This window comes from Heloderma suspectum, chromosome 6 (genome assembly GCF_057233095.1).
Source record: "Heloderma suspectum isolate Gila_16-S chromosome 6, 16-S_ref, whole genome shotgun sequence".
Taxonomy (NCBI): Eukaryota; Metazoa; Chordata; class Lepidosauria; order Squamata; family Helodermatidae; genus Heloderma; species Heloderma suspectum.
This window is the reverse complement of record NC_139463.1, coordinates 1,540,430-1,566,276: the sequence shown is the minus strand read 5'-3', so window position 1 is coordinate 1,566,276 and position 25,847 is coordinate 1,540,430. Positions and strand designations below refer to the sequence as shown.

The 25,847-nt window shown below is 46.4% G+C and overlaps 1 protein-coding gene across 5 annotated transcripts in view; it reads right to left on the bottom strand.

Annotated features, from left to right (window-relative positions):
* Positions 1-25,847, bottom strand: part of SIK3 (SIK family kinase 3) — a 146,702-nt gene that overhangs the window by 43,299 nt on the left and 77,556 nt on the right. For all 5 annotated transcript variants that reach the window (XR_014792850.1, XM_084860572.1, XM_084860570.1 and 2 more), the window contains exons 2-3: positions 10,104-10,220; positions 7,174-7,237 (exon numbers count right to left, since the gene is read on the bottom strand). Coding sequence is in view for 4 of the 5 variants with exons in the window: in XM_084860572.1 (XP_084716698.1) it covers positions 7,174-7,237; positions 10,104-10,220 (181 nt within the window). In the remaining variant the exon portion in view is untranslated. The remainder of the gene's footprint in view (positions 1-7,173; positions 7,238-10,103; positions 10,221-25,847) is intronic.

Below are 25,847 nucleotides of genomic sequence, written 5' to 3'. Positions count from 1 at the left end.
AAAACATAAAAGAAGCGGCACAATCAAGGTCACAGGCTCTTCTTCTACAGCTCACATTCCCAGGCCCCAGACAGAATCATGAGCAGTGCAATAGAAACAGATCCCATGCGCTTGTTTCCTTCCCTCCTGTCCTCCTTCACAGTCTGTTGTGAATGTTTCCCATGCATTCATGGATGTCAAATGCTTTCTTCAGCACTGCAGAGTGCATCCAGTCAGATAGTGGTCAGGTAGACAGAGGCTCTGCAAACAATTACAGGTCTTCAGAGACCAGGACCATACCACAACAAACAAGCAAGATACCATCTGCTGGAGTGAAGGGCAGGTTGGACATGCCAGAGCAGTGAGGAAGGAGAAGGGTGATGAGGAGGGCTTACAAACAATAATAGAACAGTAGCGTTGGAAGGGGCCTATAAGACCATCGAGTCCAACCCCCCGCTCAATGCAGGAATCAATGCAGGAATCAGTAAAAGAAGACTATCCCTGCCCACAGGCTTACAATCTAAAAAGGCACCACCCTACCCAAGGAAAAAGGAACAGGGAGGGAAGGGGGGTAATTAAGTCTTTCAGCAGGGCTGGTAGAATGGCTTCATTTCCCCCTCAGCATGGCCTAGTGAATGGCTTGCTGATGGTGACAGCTGAGGGTGGAGGAGGAGCCTTTATGAGGGCGGAGAGCTATGGTTTGTGAAAGATATGCCTTCATTGGGCTTATCTTTGTTCTAAATCCTGTATAGAACTGTTGGTCTTTGGAGGGCTTTTTTTAAGATTAAAGATTTCTACCCCATCTTTTGGCCCATGAACAGAGGAGGGCCCTTGTCCTCCTGGATTTCTACCTGGGCAATAAAATGTCACATCTGAGCCTTAATATGTGCAACCATCTAAGCTCGTGACCATCACCATGTCTGTGTGACATGGTGGTGAATTCCATAGACTGTGTGCCAAGAGAAGACGTTCTTGCCTGCGTCCTGAATCTACTACCCATTCATTACAATGGATGATCCCACATCCTAGTGGTATTATGAGAGTGGGAGAAAAGCCTCTCTCCATCCACTTTCTCCACACCGGAAGATCAGATGTTAATGAATGAGGACCTTTTACAAAAGCCTATTAGGATTTGCAAAGTGGGATTCAAGATGCAGTTTCTTGCAATGACAAACTGGAAAAAGGAGGATGGCTGCCTGCCAAGGAAATGTGTCCAAGGCTAGACTGTAAGCTGCTGCTTCAGAAATGCTTGGTGCCTGAGCAGTGAAAGTCTTTAGGCAGGTCCTACACCTGGCCCTTAAGGAGCCTTGATGAAAACAAGATGAAGGAAAGCTGTGCCAGGGCACATCCACATTAGGTGTCTCCATTTCTCAGCATGACACTGCATGCAACATGCTTTATGGGTCCTTGGGAAGGAGGGTAAGAGAGATTCGGGTGACGTGCTTGAGGCCACCTCGGGAGGTTTTTGGCTCAGCTGGAAGGTCCAACCCCAACAATCTATCCACTCCTCCGGCCGAGCAATACAATCCTATGCGTTGGCATGGGCCTTACTGAGTACAACTGGATTTTACTTCCAAGTAAGAGTGTACAGCAGTGCAGCCTCAGGCATCTTCTACAACTTCATCACACATCTTGACTGCCTAAACTGAACAGCTTTTCAAACAAATGAATTCTAATTAGGGAGGAGAAAGAAGCTGGATCGCTCAAATCCCTATCAAAATATATTAGAAATGCAACATCAAAAGAAATAAATTGCCCTTTATCTGGAGAGGCAGGAGGCTTTTGATGTGTTTGTGTAATTAGTATTTACTGGGAATCGATTGTGTCTGGGTATTTTAATTAGTGGGCACTTTGGCAAAACAACCACCTGATGGGAAAACTTCAGCTTTATTTTGATTCTCTAAAGCAGACTTGCATCTTTCACTCTATAACTAATATAGTTTATGAAGGGAAGCAGGTTGAAACTGCTCAACCTTCCGCTTAGCTTCCTTTCAGGCTAAACCAGCAGGCTGTTTGGAAGAAAGAGCTTCTTAGAAGGAAAGCAGATGCCCCGGTTCATTCTCCACACCACACATTTGAATTCCCTTCACAACATAACAACTCCTGCAGCATGAGACTGAACGAGGTCACTGTCTTTGGACAGATCCGGGTATATCTTGCTGTCTTCAGCCACACCCTGCCAAGCCATCCTCTCAGGCACTGCACAGATGCTTCCTGCTATGACTAGCACTGGGGGCTCTTCGTGAGAGCAAGTGCTCCCCATACTTTCTTGGAGAAGTCTTCCCTTTCTGAAGATCAGGTTGTGCTTGCGCTTCCCCTTCACATGCTGCCTAACAGCTGGGAAAAACCAGCTGGCTTTGCTTGATGCAGCCAGGAGCAGTTCAGATCCCACCCCACCCTCCCCACACAGCTCCTGCCTGTGGCTCCTGCCCACCCTCACCCTCCCACTCTAATCATCTCTCTAGCGCTGCAACACAACAGGCCAATGTCCCCCCTTCTAGCCCCAGGATCCTGCCCTGCATACTGGCTTCCTACCAAGGAGGCCAGGACCCCGGATTAGAAAAAATGGGTGTGGAGCTGGTCCTCCTCCCACTCCAAGCGGTCTGCTTCCCAGACTGTGGCTGCCAGCTAGGATCAAACCTAAATGTATGACTGCTTTTTGTTCCATTTGTAGAAATAAAACGGAAGTGCTTTTGATGATGATTCATTCTCAGAACCGCTGTCTATTCTCTTTGAGAAATCATGGAGGATGGGGAAAGTGCCAGATGACTGGAGGAGGGCTAACGTTGTCCCTATCTTCAAAAAGGGTAAAAAGGAGGAACCTGGGAACTACAGACCAGTCAGTCTGACATCAATCCCTGGGAAAATTCTGGAGCAGATGATAAAGCAATCCATCTGGAAGCACCTTGACAACAATGCCGTGATTACTCGAAGCCAACATGGATTTGTCAAAAACAAGTCCTGCCAGACAAATCTGATCTCATTTTTTGATCAAGTCACCTCCCTTGTAGACCGTGGGAATGCTGTAGACATCATATACCTCGACTTCAGCAAAGCTTTCGACAAAGTGCCCCATGATATCCTGATGAGCAAACGAGCTCAAAGTGGGCTAGATGAAACAACGATCCAGTGGATCCACAGTTGGCTACAGAATCGGACTCAAAGAGTGCTTATCAATGGGACCTTCTCAAACTGGGGAGAGGTAATGAGTGGGGTACCGCAGGGCTCAGTCCTGGGCCCAGTGCTCTTCCACATTTGTATTAATGACTTGGAGGAGGAGGTGCAGGGAATGCTAATTTGCAGATGACACAAAATTGGGCGGGATAGCTAATAGTTTGGAAGACAGAAACAAAATTCAAAGTGATCTGGATAGACTGGAGCGCTGGGCAGAAAACCACAGAATGACATTTCATAGGGATAAATGCCAAGTTCTGCACCTAGGAAAAAGAAACCAAATGCAGTTACAAGATGGGGGATACGTGGCTCAACAACACTACAAGTGAGAAGGATCTTGGAATTGTTGTCTATCACAAGCTGAATATGAGCCAACAATATAATGTGGCTGCAAAAAAAGCCATTGCTATTTTGGGCTGCATTAATAGAAGTATCGCTTCCAAATCCCGGGAAGTACTAGTTCCCCTCTACTCAGCACCGGTTAGGCCTCATCTGGAGTACTGTGTCCAGTTCTGGGCACCACACTTTAAGAAGGATGCAGACAAACTGGAGAGGTTCCAGAGGAGGGCAACAAAGATGATCAGGGGACTGGAAACAAAGCCCTATGAAGACACTGAAAGAACTGGGCATGTTTAGCCTTGAGAAGAGAAGACTGAGGGGAGATATGATAGCACTCTGTGACTTGAAAGGTTGTCACAGAGAAGAGGGCCAGGATCTCTTCTTGATCATCCCAGATCATTCCGCATGACACGGAATAATGGGCTCAAGTGACAGGAAGCCAGATTCCGGCTGAACATCTGGAAAAACCTCCTGACTGTAAAAGCAATACGACAGTGGAACCAATTACCTGGGGAGGTGGTGGGCTCTCCCACACTGGAGGCCTTCAAGACGAGGCTGGACAGCCATTTGTCAGGGATGCTCTGACTTGGGATTCCTGCACTGAGCAGGGGGTTGGACTCGATGGCCTTGTAGGCCCCTTCCAACCCTACTATTCTATGATTCTATGATTCTATGATCTATGATGTCATTGAGAGCTTGCCTACTCCAAGACAAAAGCCCATGCTTAGCCACCTGACTAGGGGAACAAAGCTTCCCTGCAAATAGACTAGTAACTTCCTAAGAATGGCCAGGATTTAATCTTGCCTGCAGAGGTGTTCTATACTTATCTTCTTGAGCCTAAATTGGTGTTCTGTTTTGTTTTTCTTAAATAACCCTTGTCATTGCTTAATGACAAATAAACTATTAGGTAATTTCTAAAACTCTTGCTAGCCAGTGAGCTCTAAACTGCTTGGCATCCTGTGACTGGGACAATATTTCTCAGGAGGGTTGCGAGTGAAAGCTCCCTGCATCAAGTAGGGAAAGGATGCACAGAGTTATCTGTTCTACTTTTCCTCAGAGTCACACAATATCTCTCTGCTTACCTACACAAAACCCAGCAGCTGCTCCACTGACGTAACACCCCTCAGCTGGGTTTCCCTGTGAGGTGCACACTGGCCCAAGTTCCCACAAGCCACACTGGAAATGTGCTTGTATTGCTAGCATCACAAGAAGCACACAGTGGAGCACACCTGTCCAATCAGAAGCCCAGCTCTGGAGCTGTACCTTTAAGAATCCCAGATGCCAGCCCCCATTCACTGCAGCTGCTGTTCCCATTTAATGTCAAGAACTCCATCCACACACAGAGTTGACGTGGGATTTCCAACTCCGAGCTATGCTCAGTCTCCACACACACACACTGCACTCCAGTCCTTCGGAAGGCCTATTCAAAGCCTCTGGAGTTGCTCTAGAATTGTCAGTGCAAGTTGCACCACAACGCCACCCATCCCCATCTAACCAGCCATTTAGGAAGAAGAGTACATTTTATCTAAGTGAGCTCCAGCTCCTTCTACTGCTGCTCACCCACAAGCTTTGGCCAGATTACCAACGGAAATTAAAAAGTCATTTTAAACATGGAAGAAATTAAACCTCTTCCCTCTTCTTCCTCTTTGCTCCCCCCAGATGTCAGGCTCCTTTTCACAGTAGCTGCAGTGTAAACAAATGACAGCATTATTAACACAGCTGCAGCAAGGAGGGAGGCCTCCTTGGGAGATGTTCCCATTGCAGCTGGCCAGAGACTCCACTGAAACAAGTAATCCATACAGGGGAAGAGACACTAAATGGAAGCCACTCAGTCAGCCCGAGAGCCTCTCGTTCCAGGAGCCACAGGGGACTCCACTCGGTACTGAAACTGTCAAGGAAGACAGAGAAGCATTCTCTTCAAAATGGGCTTCTGTTTCCTTCTCCTTGCCACTGGAGCTATCAAGTGACTTTTCACTGGAAAGTGCTGCGGTGGTTCTAGCTCCACTCCCCCAACAGATGAGGGGTTTGGGGCTGAAATGGAATGGCAGCTGAAGACAGCTGGGAAGCAATGGAGGCAGATACGGCGTGGCGGCCGTATGACAGAAATGATAACAAGGAGGCTTGCTAGCTTCCTGCGAGTCAGCAAGGCTGTAGGGGTTGGATGACTTGCTGTTAATCAGCTGCTCCAAACAAGTGGAATTTACTGCAGCATTAATCTCTTCCAAAAGCAAGGAGAAGGGTTCCATTCGCTCTGCACGTAATAGGGTTATTCTGGTGACCGACCAAAGTCTGACCAAGGCACAGAGGCGGGGTCTCTCTGACACATTCTGCTGCTTGGGTTGTTGCAGAACTCAGAGTCAGAGAGACCACGGAGTGAAGGAAAAAGAGTTTCTTTATTTAACGCGCAGGCTTAAGGCTGGAATCATTTCCAAAGAGCCAGAAGCCCTGATTTACATCAGCACATTGTTTTTATAGATATTGTGACACATAGGAAACGGCTCCTCCTCTCCCTCCCGTGTGGGGTTGCAGTCCTCAACATTTCCTCTCCTAGCACCATTGTTTATAATACAAGAAATGGGTTATAGGGTAGCCATGATAAGCAGAGAACAGAAGAGAACAGCAGAGAACAAGATATACATATCACCATGACCTTAGCCTTTGTTGACAAGATAAGAAATTCCTGTGTCTCGTCAGCTTACAAACATATATTTTAGAGAGCAAGAGCTCAGCAAGAACATGAAGCATGAGACTGCATGAGGCTACTTAGTCTGACCCCCGATATGGCTGCTACAGGGTGGGGAGAGAAATGAAGAGATTTTGCTTCTGCACAGAAAGCCTCCCAGTGCAACCTACAGAGAATGCAGCTCACCAAAAAGGAACTGACTGCAGGCCATGAAGCACTCCTTGGAGAGAGCTTGAATCCAAAAGACAGCTTCTTATTAAAACACTCTCAATTACTGTATAGAAACAGCTCTCACCCAACCATAAAGCCCCTCTTGTCTGAAATCCAGGAGAGCATCTGGTGGTCACTGTAGACAACACTGAGCTGGATGGACCATGAGCTGACTCAGGATGAGGCAGCTTCCCATGGGCCTCTTTAAAATGCTCCCTCTTTGAATATGGTGACAGCAGGTGCTCCACAGGCACAAGTGTCTCTTTGACTGAAAAACTTAAGAGATTACTGGATTCTGTCCACCAGAAAATGCCCTTTTCAAGCAAGATGTCCTTTTCAAGCACTGAGACATCTAGTTGTGACTGTTTACTAAACTAAGCCCCTTTTTGGCTTTTCACTGGAGCAGCTTCAGAGCATCAGCTCCATGTTTCCCATGTAGGTGGCCAACTCAGACCAGCTTTGCATTGCCCAAATGCACCCAAAGACTACAGGCACAGCCATTTTGAAAAGGATTTTTAAGCTGCCAGAATTGTTCCCAATGTCACATTTCAAGTCTTTAGTTATGGCAGGCACCCTCACATTCTTAATTTTATTCCTCCCTGGGAAGGCAACAAGGCCAGTGCATTGCAGCTCACAAATCCTCCACACCAAATACTTTGATCCCTGGAAAGTTCCAAGGCCTGAAGGGAACCGCCCAACTGAAAATGGATAGGAGGGCCAGCTATTTTAAGTTTACTGTAGTTGTCGAAGTACATTATCTGATCAAAAAATGCAATAAACGTACTTACCAAATATTTCCCCTCCGCTTGCATATTCCGTCACCAGATAAATCATCCGTTCCGTCTCCATAACCTGGGCAAGGACAGAAAAGTGACAGATAAGGCGACTGCCCAGGACACAAGGAAGTTGTGCCAACTGGACATCTCTTTTGTGGGTTGCATCTCTGATACATAGAAGCACTTTCAACAAATTAGAAGCACCCAGTGGCTGCGCTCAAGAACGCAAGGCCAGCCAGGGACAACCACTGCACCTTTAAGTGTAGAACAAGTGAGAGAGATGGAACTTGGGTTTGGAATGCTGGCAGTGGGCTTTGCAAGACACCCCTTCCCAGGGTAAAAAAGACCTGCTCACTTGCTCTGCATTTCTCATTCTATGTGGCCAAAAGGGCTATAAAGATGCTTTCACAAACCACACTATGAAGGCCTTTTGGTCATTAATGCATCTTTAAACACACACACACACACACACACACACACACACACGTGAATGTGGTTTATCAAACCTATAAAGGATGGATCAGCCATTTATATTCACATTATAGTCCCTAAAATTGGGACACTGAATCTGAATTTGCTGGATCTTTTGACGGGTAGAAAGACTGACCCCAGCATCCTGTTTTGGAAGGATCAGATACTCTAAGCAAGGCCTTTTCAAAGTTGCTGTTAAGTTCCATCCCTGAGCTCCCATAATTCAAAGAACTCAGTTAACGACAGGCTCACCGGCAAGAGAACAGGGCTCCTTGGAGGAGGAAAGAAACACCCTTCAGGCAAGTCAAACATATCAACAGCTGTGTCGACTTGGTTTGGCAGTTTGCTCTGGTGGTTCCTCCCATTCCACTGAAGCAAGAAATTTCACAGGGCTGGGCCCAGAATCTATTTCTAAGAGCCCCGAATGCCCATTGGTGTTAATGGAAGGTTTTTTCTAAACCTGACATGCTTAGTTCCATGGGGGATGGCCGCTGGGGAGGGAAGGTATAACTGTCCCCTCCTCACACGGTGCAACCCCCCATCCCAATTAAACTTAGTGCCAACAGAAGGTATTTCTCTAACCTTCATTGCCATGCGGGGGCAGGCGGGACGTCATTGTTATTTTTATTATTTTTATAACTTTTAATATTTTAACTGTTTTAATGTATTTTATTGCTGTAAGCTGCCTTGGGAGGGCTTCTGCCCTGAAAGGTGGCCAAGAAATATTATAAATAAATAAAGGCACAGGGTGGGGGAAAAGCCACAAGTCCCCACCACATAGAGAAGGGGTGGGCAAACATGGCCAGTAATGCACCCCTGTCGTTTTTTGCAGCCCCTGTCACTCCCTAATTCCTACTGCTGCATCGTTGAACTGCTGCAGCGATTGTAAGATGCCCCTTTAGAACAAGGCACACAGGGAGCCCTTGCTTGGGGTGGGCGGGTATTTTGTGCTGAAACAGGGTGTGGGCTCCCTGAGCTCTTTACTGTAAAGAGAAAATGCGCCTTTTTTCTTGCCACCGAAATTTAGCAGCAATTCAACAGCGGTGATTGCGGCAGCAGCATGAATGTGTGTGCAGTCCCCAATAGGTTCCAGGTCAAAAATTGGGCCTGGGGCCCTCTGAAGTTGCCCACTACCGACACAAAGCCTGCAGAGCAGAGCCATCCTTCCAGCTTCTCAGCCTGTCTACCTCCTTGTCTCCTTCCTTTTTCCAGGCTCCCTCTGTCTCCTCCACACTGCCCAGTCCTTGCTCTATCCTTCCCCTGATCCCCACTCCAAACCTGCCTGTTCTTTTCTCCTTCCTTCCAGTCTTCCCCTTTACTCTCCCCCCTGCTAAACTTCTTCCTTGCCTCCTTGCCTTTCCCTCCTCTGTCCCACTCTCCAGCCCTCTTTCCTCCCACCTCCCACTCAGCATTTTAAAACAACCTCCACTCCCCCACATACATACACTGTGGAATTATGAATTGATATTTTATTTTTAATTTTATTTATGGAGGTAATGATGATTGATGAATGGGGGTAATTAACTGAAGGGAAACTGATTAAATTTTGGAGCAGGATCTGGATGGGAATGAGGAAATTAATTTGGGGTGATCCCCTGATTCACCCTTGGCTTACTTTTGAATTAGTGCTCTGTCAAATTTTAACAATTCCATTTTGGTGCAAAACTTGCAATTTTTAGGGAGGGTGAGAGACAGACAGAAAAGATTTGTGAAAAAACATTTGTGATGTTAGAGGGTGGTGTAGATATTCATCAGAGAACAACATTTGGGCTCTGACATCTGACTAAGGGCAGTCCTTTTGCTTTTCAGAGAGTTAGAGGAGCTGCTGAGGAACAAGCAAGTCCCTCAGGATCCCAATCAGTAGGTGCTCCAGCTCAACTCAGCTGGGTGCTACCACTTCTGCATACTTCGGGGTCATTCTTTATGCACAGAGTGCTTCTTCACACTTTCTCAAGATGCGGGGAGGGTGATACCCAAATCCTGCTCTTAAATTCCAGGAACCAGAATTCCTGTGTCAAAATCAAAGCCCATCAGAGGTTGTCTTTGGTTTCCATCTGTTTTCTGTTAACTGTCATACGGAACCTCACAATGCAAACACACTGCTCTTTGAAAAGCACCCAATGAATATGAATAGCCTGGTGACAGGCCCTGGCGGTGGAGAGACATGGTTGTGGATTCTGGGGTGATTCATCTTTGGCATTATAACGTGCATTCAGTGGATGAAAAGCTTCTCCTCCCAAGAGGTGCTCAGGAGGCCTTCGGCAGCACACACTGCGCATGCCTCACCGCTCCACTAGTTCTTGGTCTACACCTTTAGAATAGAGGATGACTTGCTACGAGCTAACATGACTCTAGAGGCTTCCTTAACCCCATCATTACATAATGTGGCCTTTAGTGCCAAACCTCAAGGTTGCTAACCAGCACGAGCCTTGGGGGAGGACACCCCGACCCCAGCTACACAGCATTCATACCTGATACAATCTGATGATGTGTGGGTGACAGAGCATCTTCATAATCTGAACTTCTCTGAATATCTTCTTGAGGTTCTCTTCATCCAGCTGAGTCTTATCAATGATCTTTATAGCAACCTGAAAGGGGCCAGCAAGACAGGCTATTAGGAAGCACAACATGAGAACGGCCAGGTGGAATCAAGAAACATCACTGCTCCTTAAAGCACAGCTGATCATTCCCAAGAAAGGCAGAAGTCTGGGTGAGGCACTGTGATGACTGAACACACAGCGCCACCTTAGACCAAGTCAGACCATCACTCCCTCTGGCCCAGTAACCTCTACTTCCAACTGGCAGCAGTTGTCCAGGATCTTGGGCAAAAAAGGTCTTTCCCAACCCCGAACCCTTAATGGAGAAGCCAAGGACTGACCTTCTGCATACTCTGCACAGAGCCATGGGCCCTCCCACCTGTTTACTGGGTCAAGGAAGATGTTCCACAGTGTGCCTGTGGCATCTCATATCAATGAACCACGCTCCTTGGATGCTAGAGGGATGAAACGGAAATATGCTCCACAAACGGTTCTAAAGAGACTTCGAAGACATTCCTTTTACAACTGAAGAAATGTAATACAGGTAATCCCCGTAAAGTTTCTCTCCACCTACAGGAGTAGATCATTTAAAATCCAAAACATACAAGTTACTAGAAACATGGCCCAACCACTAGTTCCATTTTGTGGAGCCACCGTCCAAAACCACTGATCATCTAGTATCCATGTTTTACCATCTTAGCTGACAAGAATGTTGGATCGTAGTCTAAAGATAAATGGATAATTCTAACATTTGCCCAGCAAAGCGGTTGTAGCCCTATGCTTTGTTCCCAACAAGCATGTCTCAAGAATCAGCCCCTCACCAAAGCATGTGCTATCAAACTCCTAGTTTAACCAGTTCTGTGCGCCATGTCGAGGTAAGAATGTCACCAATCACCATTATGTGAAATGGCCAGAGTCCAGGTGGCCGCATCTCTAATGGTGCAACATTTATAATCAAGGGGAATCCTACCTACTTCATGCACTTAATTTATCATGGAATATCTTGAGCATAATCCCCATCTTTGCCTCCCAAAAGTAAAACTGCACATCAGACTATGGAAGCAACACTGACAGGCAAGCTGTGGGCATGGACTTAGTAAGGCACCACAGAAATAACAGCCAGTGACGGATGACATCTGCCCAGAGGAATCTGCTGCTCTCTACCCCATCCATTCATTGCTGCTTTCTCAAGTCCTTTTCCCAGGATAGCACGTGTCCCATTCCACACTGACAAGTGTCCTGGCTGAGGCATGTCCTCCAGTGTTTGAAGCCACCTGTTTACACGCTTGTTTACCCATCACCCTGGAGACATTCAATTCCACTTGAAACCCAAGCCAGTGCTTCTTTCATGGCACAAATGTTGGAGCAAAGCCTTTCGTTCATGGCCAGGGAAGAAGATTGAGCATAACAGTTCTCTTTCTTGCAGCTCAGCCAGCAAAATATTTTACCAGTCAAATCTTCAGCCCTACCATACCATCCCTGCCTGAAATGCAGAATCATATCTCACCACAGCACCTCTACTTGAGCCTCACTTCACCACCTGCCACCTCTTTCATGAATTGCCCTTTTCTTTATGAGCAAGTCTCTTCTAGCACCTGGTGAGCCCTATCCCAAGAACATGTGCCAGTGGGTGTTCTCAATTCTGTGCATGGAAAAGCAGCACTGAAGAGATACGAAGGCAAGAGGACAACAAGAAGACTGGAAACAGCTCACTCTCCCCACCCCCCCACAATAAGCTTTGTTAAAGGTTCAAGGAAGCAAGAGAAAATCATGTGCAGGTTGTCAGCCAACTAGCCAAAATTAGGGGCTCCTGGAGGGGACCGTCTAGCTTAGCATCAGTCACTGAGCTTGGAGAGCAACCTAACACAGCCATCTTCCAATGATGACTACATCACAGAATTCAGAGAACCTCCAACATAACTGGTTGCTCCCATTAATGCCATCCAAGTTAGTGGCCATCACTACATCTTGTGGTAGCAAATTCCATAGTTTAACTATGTGCTGTTTGAAGAAGTACTTCCTTTTATTTATCCTGCATCTCCCACCATTCAGCTTTACTGAATGACCCTGTACGCTACTATTATGAGAGAAGAAGGAAAACATCTCACTATCGACTTTCTCCACACAGGACACGACTTACCTTTGTAGAAGGCATGCTGATTCTTCGTCAGCAAAATTTGTTGTTCTGTGTTTTCTATAGAATTATCTGTAATAATGCTTTCCGCCAATTTCCTCAGAAGACATGTTAAGCTAACTGGCCTATAATTTCCTAGTTCTCCCCAGCTCTTGTTTTAAAAACCGGTGTTACATTGGCCACTTTCCAGTCCTCTGGTACAGAGGTCATTCTTAGGGACAAGTTACATATTTTTGTTAAAAGATCAACCATTTCACATTTTCAGTTTGAAGAACTCTCAGACAGATACCATCTGGACCCAGTAATTTGTCAACAAGTCCTAGAACCTCATCTCATTGCCACTGTTTTTTAAAGTTCTTTAGACTCCCTTCCTGAAAATCTTGATTCAGGCATGGGCATACCCCCTATACCTTCTGCAGAGAACACTGACACAAAAAGTACACTTTTCTGGTTCTGCTATGGGCTGGGGGGTGGGGGGTTAAAATTGCATCAAGGTGACCCAGAGCTTAAAGGGCTGTTCACATGACATGCCATGGCTCATTGTGTCTGTGCAAGTCATCCCGAATATTCAAGCACCCAACTGTGGGTTGTTGTGTCAGCTGGCAGGGTTTATGCGAGGGCTAACCCATGGCCTATTCTAGCGTTGTGTGAGCTGTGTCATGTTGTGTGAACCTAGTCTAAGTCTGTAAATTAAACAATCAAGTCTCTCTCTACAATTATGTATTGATTAGCTTATTTTTCCCTTTGCAGATTCTGCCAAGCTCCTCTAAGGCTTCTGAGATTTCAGTATTCATTACCCATTCATTTTTACTGGTAGCCACAGAGGCTAGAAATGTATTCCTGGAAGCAGCCATCCTCTCAACAGCCCGGTTCATGAGGGAGGCAATGGATGACCAAAGCAGCAATGGGGAAGGTTGCTTCCACTAACTGCAGCTCAGCAGGCAGAGGGCAGTCAACCCCACATACTCCAAAGGTGCCTCAGGTGCATGTACCCACTGACCCAGCTACTGCTCAACAAACTGGAGCACAAATCAGGCCACAATTAAGAGTCAAACTAATCCATAACAACATTCCTTCAGTGAACTCCAAAACAAAAGCCCGGGGAAACTAACAATCCACTATGGGACACTAACAGAGCATAGTGCCCGCAGGAGCTGAGCCAGCTCCCAGCAGGTACACTGCCACCAGTTAGTAGAACAGCTTCAAAATCCAAGCTGCCTTTTTTCCTGTATCTGCCTTAAGTTCAACCTGGTAATTTGAGAAACAAACTGTTTGATGATGAAAGTTAGCAGAGTTACCAAACATTCTGCTGGGGTATGAAATCGTGGGTATGATTCTGAAGCAGAGTTCCACCACCACCCCCGGAGGAGGTATGAGCAATGCAAGTTTGCAGGTTCCAGTGCTTTTCAGCTGATGCTGCTCTGCATCTTTCAGCATTACTCAGCAACGGAACTAAGCGAGCATGGATAGCCCCTTTCTGGGTAAGAGCCAGAAACGGCCAGCGCTTTTCCCTCTGTAGGGATATGACACCATACCCTACAGCAGAGTGCAGAATGGGTCCAATCCTGCAGGGTCCACAGCCTCCACTCCCAGCAGACAGCATGCCATCTCTCAGGTCCCTCTTCCTATCTTAGAATTCTCATGTTGGCTTCAGGGGGAGGTAAGAGCTCATGCTCCAAAGATGATATGAACAACAACTGGAAAGCCGTGAGAGGACTATGGTAGAACCCCTCTCACACTTGCCCAGGCACATCATCTGTTTCATCACCTGCACCACTCTAGTTGTGAATTATTAGACACCCATGCTAGAGCAGTCCAGGGTGTCTGAGAGCACTGAGCTCTTCAACACTGTGAGCAAAAGGATTTAATCTGTGCCAGAGGCAACACTCCAACATTTCAGGCTCCTGGCTCTGGCTGACCTTGCATGGCTTCCAGATTCTGAGATCCTCTGTCATTATGAAACAAAAAGCCAGTGAAGCTAGAATGGCTCAATTTTTGACCCATGGTTTCCCAAAGTAGGTCAGGATGGTGTGTCACTAATGGGCTTGTCCTCCTTCAAAAGCACCAGAGTACAGACACTCTGGAGGGAGACACTGCATCTTTCCACACTGCCATTTCACCCAGATGGTTAGAACGGAGACTTTGAAGCACTTACAAAACAAACAAGCCAGAGATACTCTAGGCTAGGCTGCTTCTTCATCACAGAAAATTGCTGGTGGGAGCCTCACCCCAGCATTGCTGCTGCTGACACTGGGTACCAATGCCTCTGGGTAGTGCTCTGCAAACCTCATGTTAAAAGCCACTGGCCAAACGAGTCTTGTAATTAGAAAGCCTCAGCCATGCCTATTCTTACTTATTTGTTTATTTAATGATATTTATGCATCACTTGGATTAAAAAAAATGATATACAAAACAGTACAGTATAAGATCATAATAAAACACTGTATATTATTGTTGTTGTTATATACTGTAGATGAGATTACCTTCTGGAAATGCTTGTTGGAACAAGTACATTTTCAGTAGGCACGAAAACCCAGAAGAGTTGGAGCTTATCTAATTTGTATGCGTAGGAAATTCCAGAGAGTGGGCTATACGTTTATGATGAGAGAGGCCTCATTCTGAGCCATCATGGACCAGACCTCCAAAATCTTAGGCACTACCAGGGGGTAACTCTTGAGGAATGCAGCAATTGAATAGACAGGTAGGGGATCAGGCAGCCTCTTAAGTATCTTGGTCCCGAGTTGTTTAGCACTTTGTAAACAAGTACCAAAACCTTAAATCTGGACCAGTAGCTTACAGGATGCAGTTCCCTCACCATATGTGTAGTATGCTGGTAAGCCGTTCCCATTATCAACCTAGCTGTAGCATTCTACACCAAGTGCAGCTTCCAGATCAACCTTAAGGGCAGTCCCACATAAAGCACACTTCAGCAGTCTAGTTTTGAGGTTACCAATGCATGGACCACAGTGGTCAAACTATCCCTGTCCAGGAATGGCTGTAGCCGTCTTACTTGCTGGAGCTGGTAAAAGGCACTCCTAGTCACTGAAGACACCTGTGCCTCCAGTGACTACACTGGACAGCCCAATATCGACAAGGAGACCCTTTCTCCAAAGTAGACACCATGCAATTTAAAAGAAAATAACAATCCTCCGTTTCTGAGGGAGACATACATGGGCCAAATTCCTGGAAGCAGCTCATCAGCAAAGGGCTTGCAAATTCCATGGAGGTAGACTGCACATTAAGACTTGCCACATTGTGCTGGGAAAGGTTTTTAGCTGCAGGAATGAGGTGAAAGAGGACTTCCATGTCACAGAAACAAAACGTGCAACTCAGCCAGCACAGAACTGTGCTGTAACAGCTCTGTGATGCTCTTGTAGAGCAGCATTTTTTCTGGTTAATTCTGATAACAAACAAAATGAAGCCATATTAACAAAACTGTGGATCAGACAACACACTGTTGTTCAATGTTGTCGGATCCTCCCCCCACCCCTCGCGAAGTCCTCTGTGTATTAGTCTGGTTCTAGTATACTCCATATTGAGCAACCATGTATGGTTGCAAGCATCTTCCCAATTAGCCTTGTAGGTTTGCATTCTGATCTTGTAAGGCAACACTGACCATAGTACTATTCTGCACTCCCTGACACCAGGAAGCAACCATACCCAGAAACATCTTTGTTAGATTAACAGCTCCAGGAAAAACCTGGCTGACTTTGCTTCTGGATTTCCTGCTATTTAACAAGTTAAAGTGTCAGAAACCAAGTCCAAGACTATAGATCAACTGCACCATATGCTGGATTGGAGAACAGAGGTGAACTAAGTGCAGCAAGAGCGCAGCAAAAAAAAAGAAGCATGCCAGAGGCGGCCTCAGGCCCTTCACAAGGAAGACAACACCTTCTTGGCACAATCAGAAATCAATGCAAACATCCCGTTTATCAGTTTTAAGTGTAAAGAACAATTTTGTTTAGGAACCTGGAATGTAAGATCAATGAATCAAGGTAAGCTGGAGGTGGTCAAATGTGAGATGGCAAGATTGAACATCGACATCTTGGGAATCAGCGAACTAAAATGGACAAGCATGGGCGAATTTAATTCAGGTGACCATTATATCTACTATTGTGGGCAAGAATCCCTGAGAAGAAATGGAGTAGCACTCATAGTCAACAAAAGGGTGGGAAAAGCAGTACTGGGGTACAATCTCAAAAACGATAGAATGATCTCAGTACGAATCCAAGGCAAACCATTCAACATCACAGTAATTCAAGTCTATGCCCCAACCACTGATGCCGAAGAAGCTGAGGTTGATCGATTCTATGAAGACCTACAACACCTTCTAGAACTAACACCAAAAAAAGATGTCCTCTTCATCATAGGGGATTGGAATGCTAAAGTAGGAAGTCAAGAAATCACCGGGATAACAGGCAAGCATGGCCTTGGTGTACAAAATGAAGCAGGACAAAGGCTAATAGAGTTTTGCCAAGAGAACACGCTGATCATAGCAAACACTCTTTTCCAACAGCACAAGAGATGACTCTACACATGGACATCACCAGATGGTCAATATCGAAATCAGATTGATTATGTCCTTTGCAGCCAAAGATGGAGAAGCTCTAGACAGTCAGTAAAAACAAGACCTGGAGCTGACTGTGGCTCAGATCATGAGCTTCTTGTTGCAAAATTTCGGCTGAAATTGAAGAACGTCGGGAAAACCACTAAACCATTCAGGTATGACCTCAATCATATCCCTGATGAATATACAGTGGAGGTGAGGAATAGATTTCAGGGATTAGACCTGATAGACAGAGTGCCTGAGGAACTATGGACGGAGGTCCGTAACATTGTTCAGGAGGCAGCAACTCAATCCATCCCAAAGAAAAAGAAATGCAAGAAAGCCAAGTGGCTGTCTGATGAGGCTTTACAAGTAGCTGAGGAAAGAAGGGAAGTGAAAAGCAAGGGAGAAAGGGGAAGATATATCCAACTGAATGCAGAGTTCCAGAGAATAGCAAGGAGAGACAAGAAGGCCTTCTTAAATGAACAATGCAAAGAAATCGAGGAAAACAACAGAATGGGAAAGACTAGAGATCTCTTCAAGAAAATCGGAGATCTCAAGGGAACGTTTTGTGCAAAGACGGGCATGATAAAGGACAAAGAAGGCAGGGACCTAACAGAAGCAGATGAGATTAAGAAGAGGTGGAAAGAATACACAGAAGTACTATACAGGAAAGATCTTAATGTCCCTGATAGCCATGATAGTGCGGTCACGGAACTTGAGCCGGACATCCTAGAGAGGGAAGTCAAGTGGGCCTTCGGAAGCATGACTAACAACAAAGCTAGCAGAGATGACAGTACTCCAGCTGAGCTATTTAAAATCCTAAAAGATGATGCTGTTAAAGTGCTGCACTCAATATGCCAACACATTTGGAACACTCAACAGTGGCCACAAGACTGGAAAAGGTCAGTTTACATTCCAATTCCAAAGAAGGGCAACGCCAAAGAGTGTTCAAACTACTGTACAATTGCGCTCATTTCACATGCCAGCAAGGTTATGCTCAAAATCCTACAAGCTAGGCTTCAGCAGTATGCGAACCGAGAACTACCGGAAGTACAAGCTGGGTTTCAAAGAGGCAGAGGAACTAGAGATCAAATTGCCAACATTGGCTGGATCATGGAGAAAGCAAGAGAATTCCAGAAAAACGTCTATTTCTGCTTCATTGACTATGCAAAAGCCTTTGATTGTGTGGATCACAACAAACTGTGGCAAATCCTGAAAGAGATGGGAGTACCAGACCACCTTACCTGTCTCCTGAGAAACCTGTATGAGGGTCATAGAATCATAGAATCATAGAATAGTAGGGTTGGAAGGGGCCTACAAGGCCATCGAGTCCAACCCCCTGCTCAATGCAGGAATCCAAGTCAGAGCATCCCTGACAAATGGCTGTCCAGCCTCGTCTTGAAGGCCTCCAGTGTGGGAGAGCCCACCACCTCCCCAGGTAATTGGTTCCATTGCCGTATTGCTCTGACACTCAGGAAGTTTTTCCTGATGTTCAGTCGGAATCTGGCTTCCTGTAACTTGAGCCCATGATTCCGTGTCCTGCACTCTGGGATGATCAAGAAGAGATCCTGGCCTTCTTCTCTGTGACAACCTTTCAAGTACTTGAAGAGCGCTATCATATCTCCCCTCAGTCTTCTCTTCTCAAGGCTAAACATGCCCAGTTCTTTCAGTCTCTCTTCATAGGGCTTTGTTTCCAGTCCCCTGATCATCTTTGTTGCCCTCCTTTGAACCCTCTCCAGCTTGTCTGCATCCTTCTTAAAGTGTGGTGCCCAGAACTGGACACAGTACTCCAGATGAGGCCTAACCAGTGCTGAGTAGAGGGGAACTAGTACTTCCCGGGATTTGGAAGCGATGCTTCTATGAATGCAGCCCAAAATAGCATTTGCCTTTTTTGCAGCCACATCACATTGTTGGCTCATATTCAGCTTGTGATCGACGACAATTCCAAGATCCTTCTCGCTCGTAGTGTGGTTGAGCCACGTATCCCCCATCTTGTAACTGTGCATTTGGTTTCTTTTTCCTAGGTGCAGAACTTGGCATTTGTCCCTATTAAATGCCATTCTGTTGTTTTCTGCCCAGCGCTCCAGTCTATCCAGATCACTTTGAATTTTGTTTCTGTCTTCCAAAGTATTAGCTATCCCTCCCAATTTTGTGTCATCTGCAAATTTGATCAGCATTCCCTGCACCTCCTCCTCCAAGTCATTAATAAAAATATTGAAGAGCACTGGGCCCAGGACTGAGCCCTGCGGTACCCCACTCGTTACCTCTCCCCAGCTTGAGAAGGTCCCATTGATAAGCACTCTTTGAGTCCGATTCTGTAGCCAACTGTGGATCCACTGGATCGTTGTTTCATCTAGCCCACTTCGAGCTAGTTTGCTCATCAGGATATCATGGGGCACTTTGTCGAAAGCTTTGCTGAAGTCGAGGTATATGATGTCTACAGCATTCCCACGGTCTACAAGGGAGGTGACTTGATCAAAAAATGAGATCAGATTTGTCTGGCAGGACTTGTTTTTGACAAATCCATGTTGGCTTCGAGTAATCACTGCATTGTTGTCAAGGTGCTTCCAGATGGATTGCTTTATGATCTGCTCCAGAATTTTCCCAGGGATTGATGTCAGACTGACTGGTCTGTAGTTCCCAGGTTCCTCCTTTTTACCCTTTTTGAAGATAGGGACAACGTTAGCCCTCCTCCAGTCATCTGGCACTTCCCCGGTCCTCCATGATTTCTCAAAGAGAATAGACAGCGGTTCTGAGAGCTCTTCTGCCAGTTCCTTTATGACTCTAGGATGCAGTTCATCTGGCCCTGGAGATTTGAACTCATTCAAAGTAATGAGGTGTTCCTTGACCATATGCCTGTCAATCTCAAGCTGCAATCCTGCCCCTTCAGCCTGTACTTCGCCTTTGCCAGGGGGGTCATAGACCCTCTTTTGGGAGAAGACTGAGCCAAAGTAGGAATTGAGCACCTCTGCCTTTTCTTTGTCCTCTGTTATCATTTTGCCATCCTTATTTAATAGCTGAACAACCATTTCTTTCCTCTGCCTTTTACTATGCACGTAGCTGAAGAAAGCCTTTTTGTTGTTTTTAGCATCCCTCGCTAACCTCACCTCGTTCTCCGCTTTAGCCTTCCTGACGCCATCCCTGCAATTCTGTGCTACCTGCCTGTACTCTTCCTTTGTTACTTGGCCTTCTTTCCACTTCCTATATGTGTCCTTTTTTGTTTTCAGGTCATCCCTAAGCTTTTTGTGAAGCCACATTGGCTTCTTCTGTTGTCTTCCACCTTTTCTTCTTGTTGGAATTGTTTGTGATTGTGCCTTGAGAATTTCCTTTTTTAAAAGTTCCCACCCATCTTGGACTCCTTTTCTCGCTAGCATTGCTTGCCATGGGACCTTACTGATCATTGTTCTGAGTTTATTAAAATCAGCTTTCCTAAAATCCAGGGTACGCGTTTGAGTACACTCGGCTTTTGCTTCCCTTAGAACCAAGAACTCAAGTACAACATGGTCGCTTTCCCCCAGAGTTCCTGTAACTGCTACTTTATCCACTAAGTCATCTCTGTTGGTTAGGATCAAGTCAAGGATAGCCGATCCTCTAGTTCCTTCCTCTACTTTCTGTAGGAGGAAGTTATCCGCCACACAAGTCAGGAATTTCCTGGAGGGGCCATGTTTTGCAGAATTTGTCTCCCAACAAATATCGGGGAAATTGAAGTCCCCCATTACTACTACATCATGCTTCCTTAAAACACTGGCTATTTGCTTTTCAAAAGTTTCATCCTTGGCTTCTCCTTGATTGGGTGGCCGGTAGTAGACTCCGACCACCAGGTTCCTTTTATTCTTTGCTCCATTTATTTCAACCCAGATGCTCTCGATGGGGCTACCAAGCTCCTCCTCCTGTATTTCTGTGCAGAGATATGTATTTTTCACATACAGTGCAACCCTGCCTCCCTTTCTGTTCCTCCTGTCAAGAAGCAACAAGAAGCAACAGTAAGAACCAGACATGGAACAACCAAGTGGTTCAAAATTGGGAAAGGAGTACGAAAGGCTGCATATTGTCACCCTGCTTATTTAACTTATATGCAGAGTACATCATGAGAAACGCCGGGTTGGATGAATCACAGGTCGGAATTAAGATTGCCGGGAGAATTATCAACAACCTTAGATACGCAGACGATACAACCCTAATGGTAGAAAGTGAAGAGGATCTCAAGAGCCTCTTGTTGAGGGTGAAAGAAGATAGTGCAAAAGCTGGTTTGAAACTCAACATTAGAAAAACGAAGATCATGGCATCTGGCCCCATCACTTCCTGGCATATAGAAGGGGGAAAAATGGAAGCAGTGACAGATTTTATTTTCTTGGGCTCCAAGATCACCGCAGACGGTGACTGTAGCCATGAAATTAAAAGACGCTTGCTCCTTGGGAGGAAAGCTATGGCCAACCTAGACAGCATAGTAAGAAGCAGAGACATCACCTTGCTGACAAAGGTCCGTCTAATCAAAGCTATGGTTTTCCCAGTAGTAATGTATGGCTGTGAGAGCTGGACTATAAGGAAGGCTGAGCGCCGAAGAATTGATGCTTTCGAACTGTGGTGGTGGTGAAGACTCTTACGAGTCCCTGGACTGCAAGGAGGTCAAATCAGTCCATCCTAAAGGAAATCAACCCTGAGTGCTCATTGGAAGGACAGATACTGAAGCTGAAGCTCAAATATTTTGGTCACCTAATGCGAAGAGAAAACTCTCTGGAGAAGACCCTGTGCTGGGAAAGACTGAAGGCAAAAGGAGAAGGGGACGGCAGAGGATGAGATGGCTAGATAGCATCACTGATGCAATGAATATGGACTTGAGCATGCTCCAGGAGAGAGAGCAGGACAGGAAGGCCTGGCGTGCTATGGTCCATGGGGTCACGAAGAGTCGGACACGACTTAACGACTGAACAACAACAACAATATTCAGACAGGCTTCCCTGAAACAAATACCCCCTGGCCACAAAAAGACCCTAAATTCATGCCAATAATGATGATGAAAGAGCAGGATCTGGAGTCTTCCCCCCCCGCCCCTGCCAAGGGCATTTCTGGCTGAGAAAGCAGAAGGCCATCATGTCCCTCAGTCTTCTAACAGGGAAGCTGAAGCCATCAAGCTCTTCAGAAAGGCAACAAGGGACAACAGGCAAAGCCACGATGCATGCTGGCAGCTACACTTCTTGTGAAGAGAAACCTTTCCCTGATCGAGCAGTGAGATACCCATGCAGGGTAGGAAAAGGAGGTGGCTCAACAGTCTAATGGGTGCAAGCACACACTACCTGCAAATGCCCAGACTGTCAAGGTGGACACTGAGCCCACAGAATCCCAGAGTAGTTCTGATTCTGAGGTGGAGCAGCCGCTCCTGGGAGAGGAGCGTGCTCCTCTTTCCCAGGGCCAACAGCTGACGGAGATTCCTCCCACCAGCATTCCTAGCTTAGATAGCAGTCCTGGGAGTGACAGAGCGCGAGAAGCAGATTTGATGGACGCGCGATGCCGACGCAGAGAGCGGCGCCAAATGGAGGGCACAGAAAGGAGGCGTAGTGCCCGGTTGGCGCGCAAACAACGGCTGCGCCCAGAGGATCCAAGGGAAAAGGGGAGGGACTCTCCCTAGCCCTTAAGTTCAGGGGTCTGCCAGTGATTCCCTTTCAAACGGGGACCAACTGTTCTAACTTAGGGCATAGGTACTCTGCTGCTCATATCTAGTTGCTAACAGTAGAGTTGTTAAGTTGTAAAAGAGGAATAAAGCTTTGAAAAGAATCCCTTTGTCTGTGTCTGGACTTGGCTACTGGATTAGACTGAGAGAGGCCTCCAAGGAGCCCTTGACACAGACAGAAATAGGCTGGCTGCACGAATGGCTCCAGGTTGAAACAAGAGCTCCCAAGATGGTTCCTGGGCACCTTCTGCAGGGGCAGCATGTCCCAAAGTGAAGCATTTGCCTGGCGCTTTTGTTCCTTGCCTTGTCTTTTCCACAGAAGCCCCTCCCTCTCTCCTCAGTAAGTTTATCTCCAGCTATAGACAATTCTAGATCTCCAACCACAGACAATTCTTCAGCAACTTGTTCGGACACAGTGACACAGGTTTTTCTTCCCCTATCATCAGGGCTTCTATTTGCCCAGGTAGACAGGGAGCAGAGGACCAAAATATCCAGGCAGATGTTCTTGCACACCCAGCATCTGCTCAATCAAATGCTGTCCAACAGTCACACATGCCCATGGAATGCTGCTAAAGCTGCAACTGTAATTCTGTGAAAGGTGCTCAACAGCAGCCATTCGACCTGAGGGTAAGAGGCACAGCATTTTGGTGATCTCGCTCCGAGCTGGAGGATGGATTCCAGAAGCAGGGGGCCTTCTGTTCAACCCCATGGCAATTAGGCTGTGAGTCCAGCAGAGTTTCATCTTCTCCCCTGTGCTTTATAACATTTACATGAAACCGATGAATGAGGTCATCCAGTGTTTTGGGGTTGGGTATCATCAATAAGCAGTCAACACTCAACTAAAATGATCGAAAGACTGGAGCACCTCCCCTATGAGGAAAGGTTTCAACATCTGGGATTGTTTAGCTTGGGAAAAAAAGGCAAGTAAAGGGAGACATGATAAAGGTGTACAAAATTATGCATAGGGTCGATGAAGTGGTTTGGGAGACATTTTTCCCCCTCTCTCATAACACTAGAACCCCAAAGGGGTTCTCCAATGAAGCTGAGTGGTGGGGGATTCTGGACAGATAAAGGAAGCCCTTCTTCACACAGCGTAGAGTCAAACTACGGAATTTGCTACCACAGGATGTAGTGTTGGCTGCCAATTTGCATGGCTTTAAAAGCGGGTTAGATAAATTCCTGGAGCAGAAGGCTATGGTTGGCTTCTAGTCCCGATGGCTCTATGCTACCTCCAGTATCAGAGGCAATAAGCCTGTGTAGGCCAGTTGCTGGGGAGCATGGGCAGGATGGTGCTGTTGCACTCATGTCTTGCTTGTGGGTTTCCCATCGACAGCTGGTTGGCCACTGTGTGAACAGAATGCTGGACTAGATGGATCCTTGGTCTGATCCAGTACGGCTCTTCTTATGTTCTTAATTCTCTCTCACCTTTACATTGGATTCAGGTGAGCAGTGGAGGTGCTGAATCACTGCCTGGAAGCAGGTATAGACTAGATGAGGGCCAGTGTACTCAGGCTCCCAACTAAGGCTGCTGCGCCAACTGCAACCCTTCCTGGGTAGAGCAAGCCTGGCTACAGTTATCTGTGTTCTGGCAACCTCCAGGACCTCTAAAGTGCTACTGCACTTTGTTGTATGTCAGGAGGTCTTTGAAGACTGCCTAGAATCAGCAGTTAGTTCAAAACACAGCTGATAGGCTCCCAACCAGGACCAAGTGTTGGGAACACATCTTGCCAGGGCTTAAAATGCTCCCTTGGCTTCCAGTCTGTTTCTAAGCACAAGTAAAAGTGCTGGTGCTTACCTTAAAGACCTACACGGCCTGGGGCCTGGATACTTGAGAGAACACATTTTTCCACATTGAGATCTTCCTCAGAGACCACCTCTGGGTATCTCTCCCATCTGAAGTGAGCTGGGGGCTACGGGGGAGAGGGGGCCTTTGGGACTGTGGTGCCTCACTTGTGGAATTTTTCTTCCAGGGAGGCTTGCCAGGTGCCTACATGAATGTCTCTTGGGTGGATGCTCAACAAAATCCTTTCTGTTTTCCCAAGCTTTTATCCTCCGTGTGTGTGTGTGTGTGTGTGTAATTTTTTACTTAAAAAAATGTCTTTGGCTGTCATTTTAGCATTCGCTTTCACTATTTGTATTGTATTTATGTTTTTTATTAGTTATTGCAAACTGCCCTAGAAATTTCAATTTGGATGGTGTTATAAAAATGCCTTAAGAGAAAAGCTGAGAAGAGTTTTAGGGCAATCAGAGAGAGGGGAGGAGGAGATCCTTGCAGCTGGTTTTGTTTCTCCTCCAAGGAGCCCCTAGCCCCTCCCTTGCTGCTTTGCCATTCTGCCATAGTATCAAACTACTATTGGAAGTTTCACTTTTCGTGCTTTGCTCTGCAGCCTCAAATTAAATACAGATCAAGAAGGCAAAATGAAGCCATTCAAAGAGCCCTATGTCGCTTACTCACATCTGGAGCCCATTTTTATTGGCACATACAAATACATCTCAGCTGGAGACAAGACTCCGAACTTAAGACGTTTTTGTTGGTGACCTTACATAACAAATGCTGGACCTACACTGGGCAACTTTTGCCACCTCAGGTCTCAGAATCACACAGGTGCATATGGTTTCCAAGCACCCTCTCACTACCTTCAGCTTTGGAACGAGTGCCAAGCCACTTGTGTACATTCACAATCCCTAGCCACTGTGCCTCCCTGTCGAAGCTCAGGGCCTTGGCATCTGTTTCACTGACCTGCTTGCAAGCTGAAGTGGAGACCATGCATTTTGCCTCTAAGTCTAAAAGTTCTGTTTGACCTGCACCAGTCCCATCTTGAGTAGGACTGTTTATAAGGCAAATGAGTATTTTGGGCTCTGCCATACCTGCCTCCCTAGCAAGGGCTGGAAAGGTTGCAAGGATCATGAAAGAAAAAGATTCCGTTTTAGTAGCAGCAAATTTAGACCTCCTGAAAAGGCAGCCCACTGGCTGTTCCTAAAGAAACTGTTGTGTTCTCCTCTGAGGGGGTGGGTGCATTTAGTGACAAACAGGGTGGGAGCTGCAGCCTCAGAGTCTTTCTGGATAAAAGGTACCAAATGAAAAGCTGTTATTTCCTGTGCCTACACTGTCACACTTCCTGCAAGCCTGCAGTTTGCAGGCACAGGAAAAAAGTCATCCGCAGAATCAAGGCAGTTCAAGTAGAAGCCCGTGGCTTACATTTGACCCTAGCACAGCCAAATCCTTCCCACATGGAGCTCACTCTACCATTTAACCCTTTTCAGTGGCAATGCATTCCAAATCAGCAGAATGGGTGTACTTATCTTCTTGTACCAGCCACCCATGGA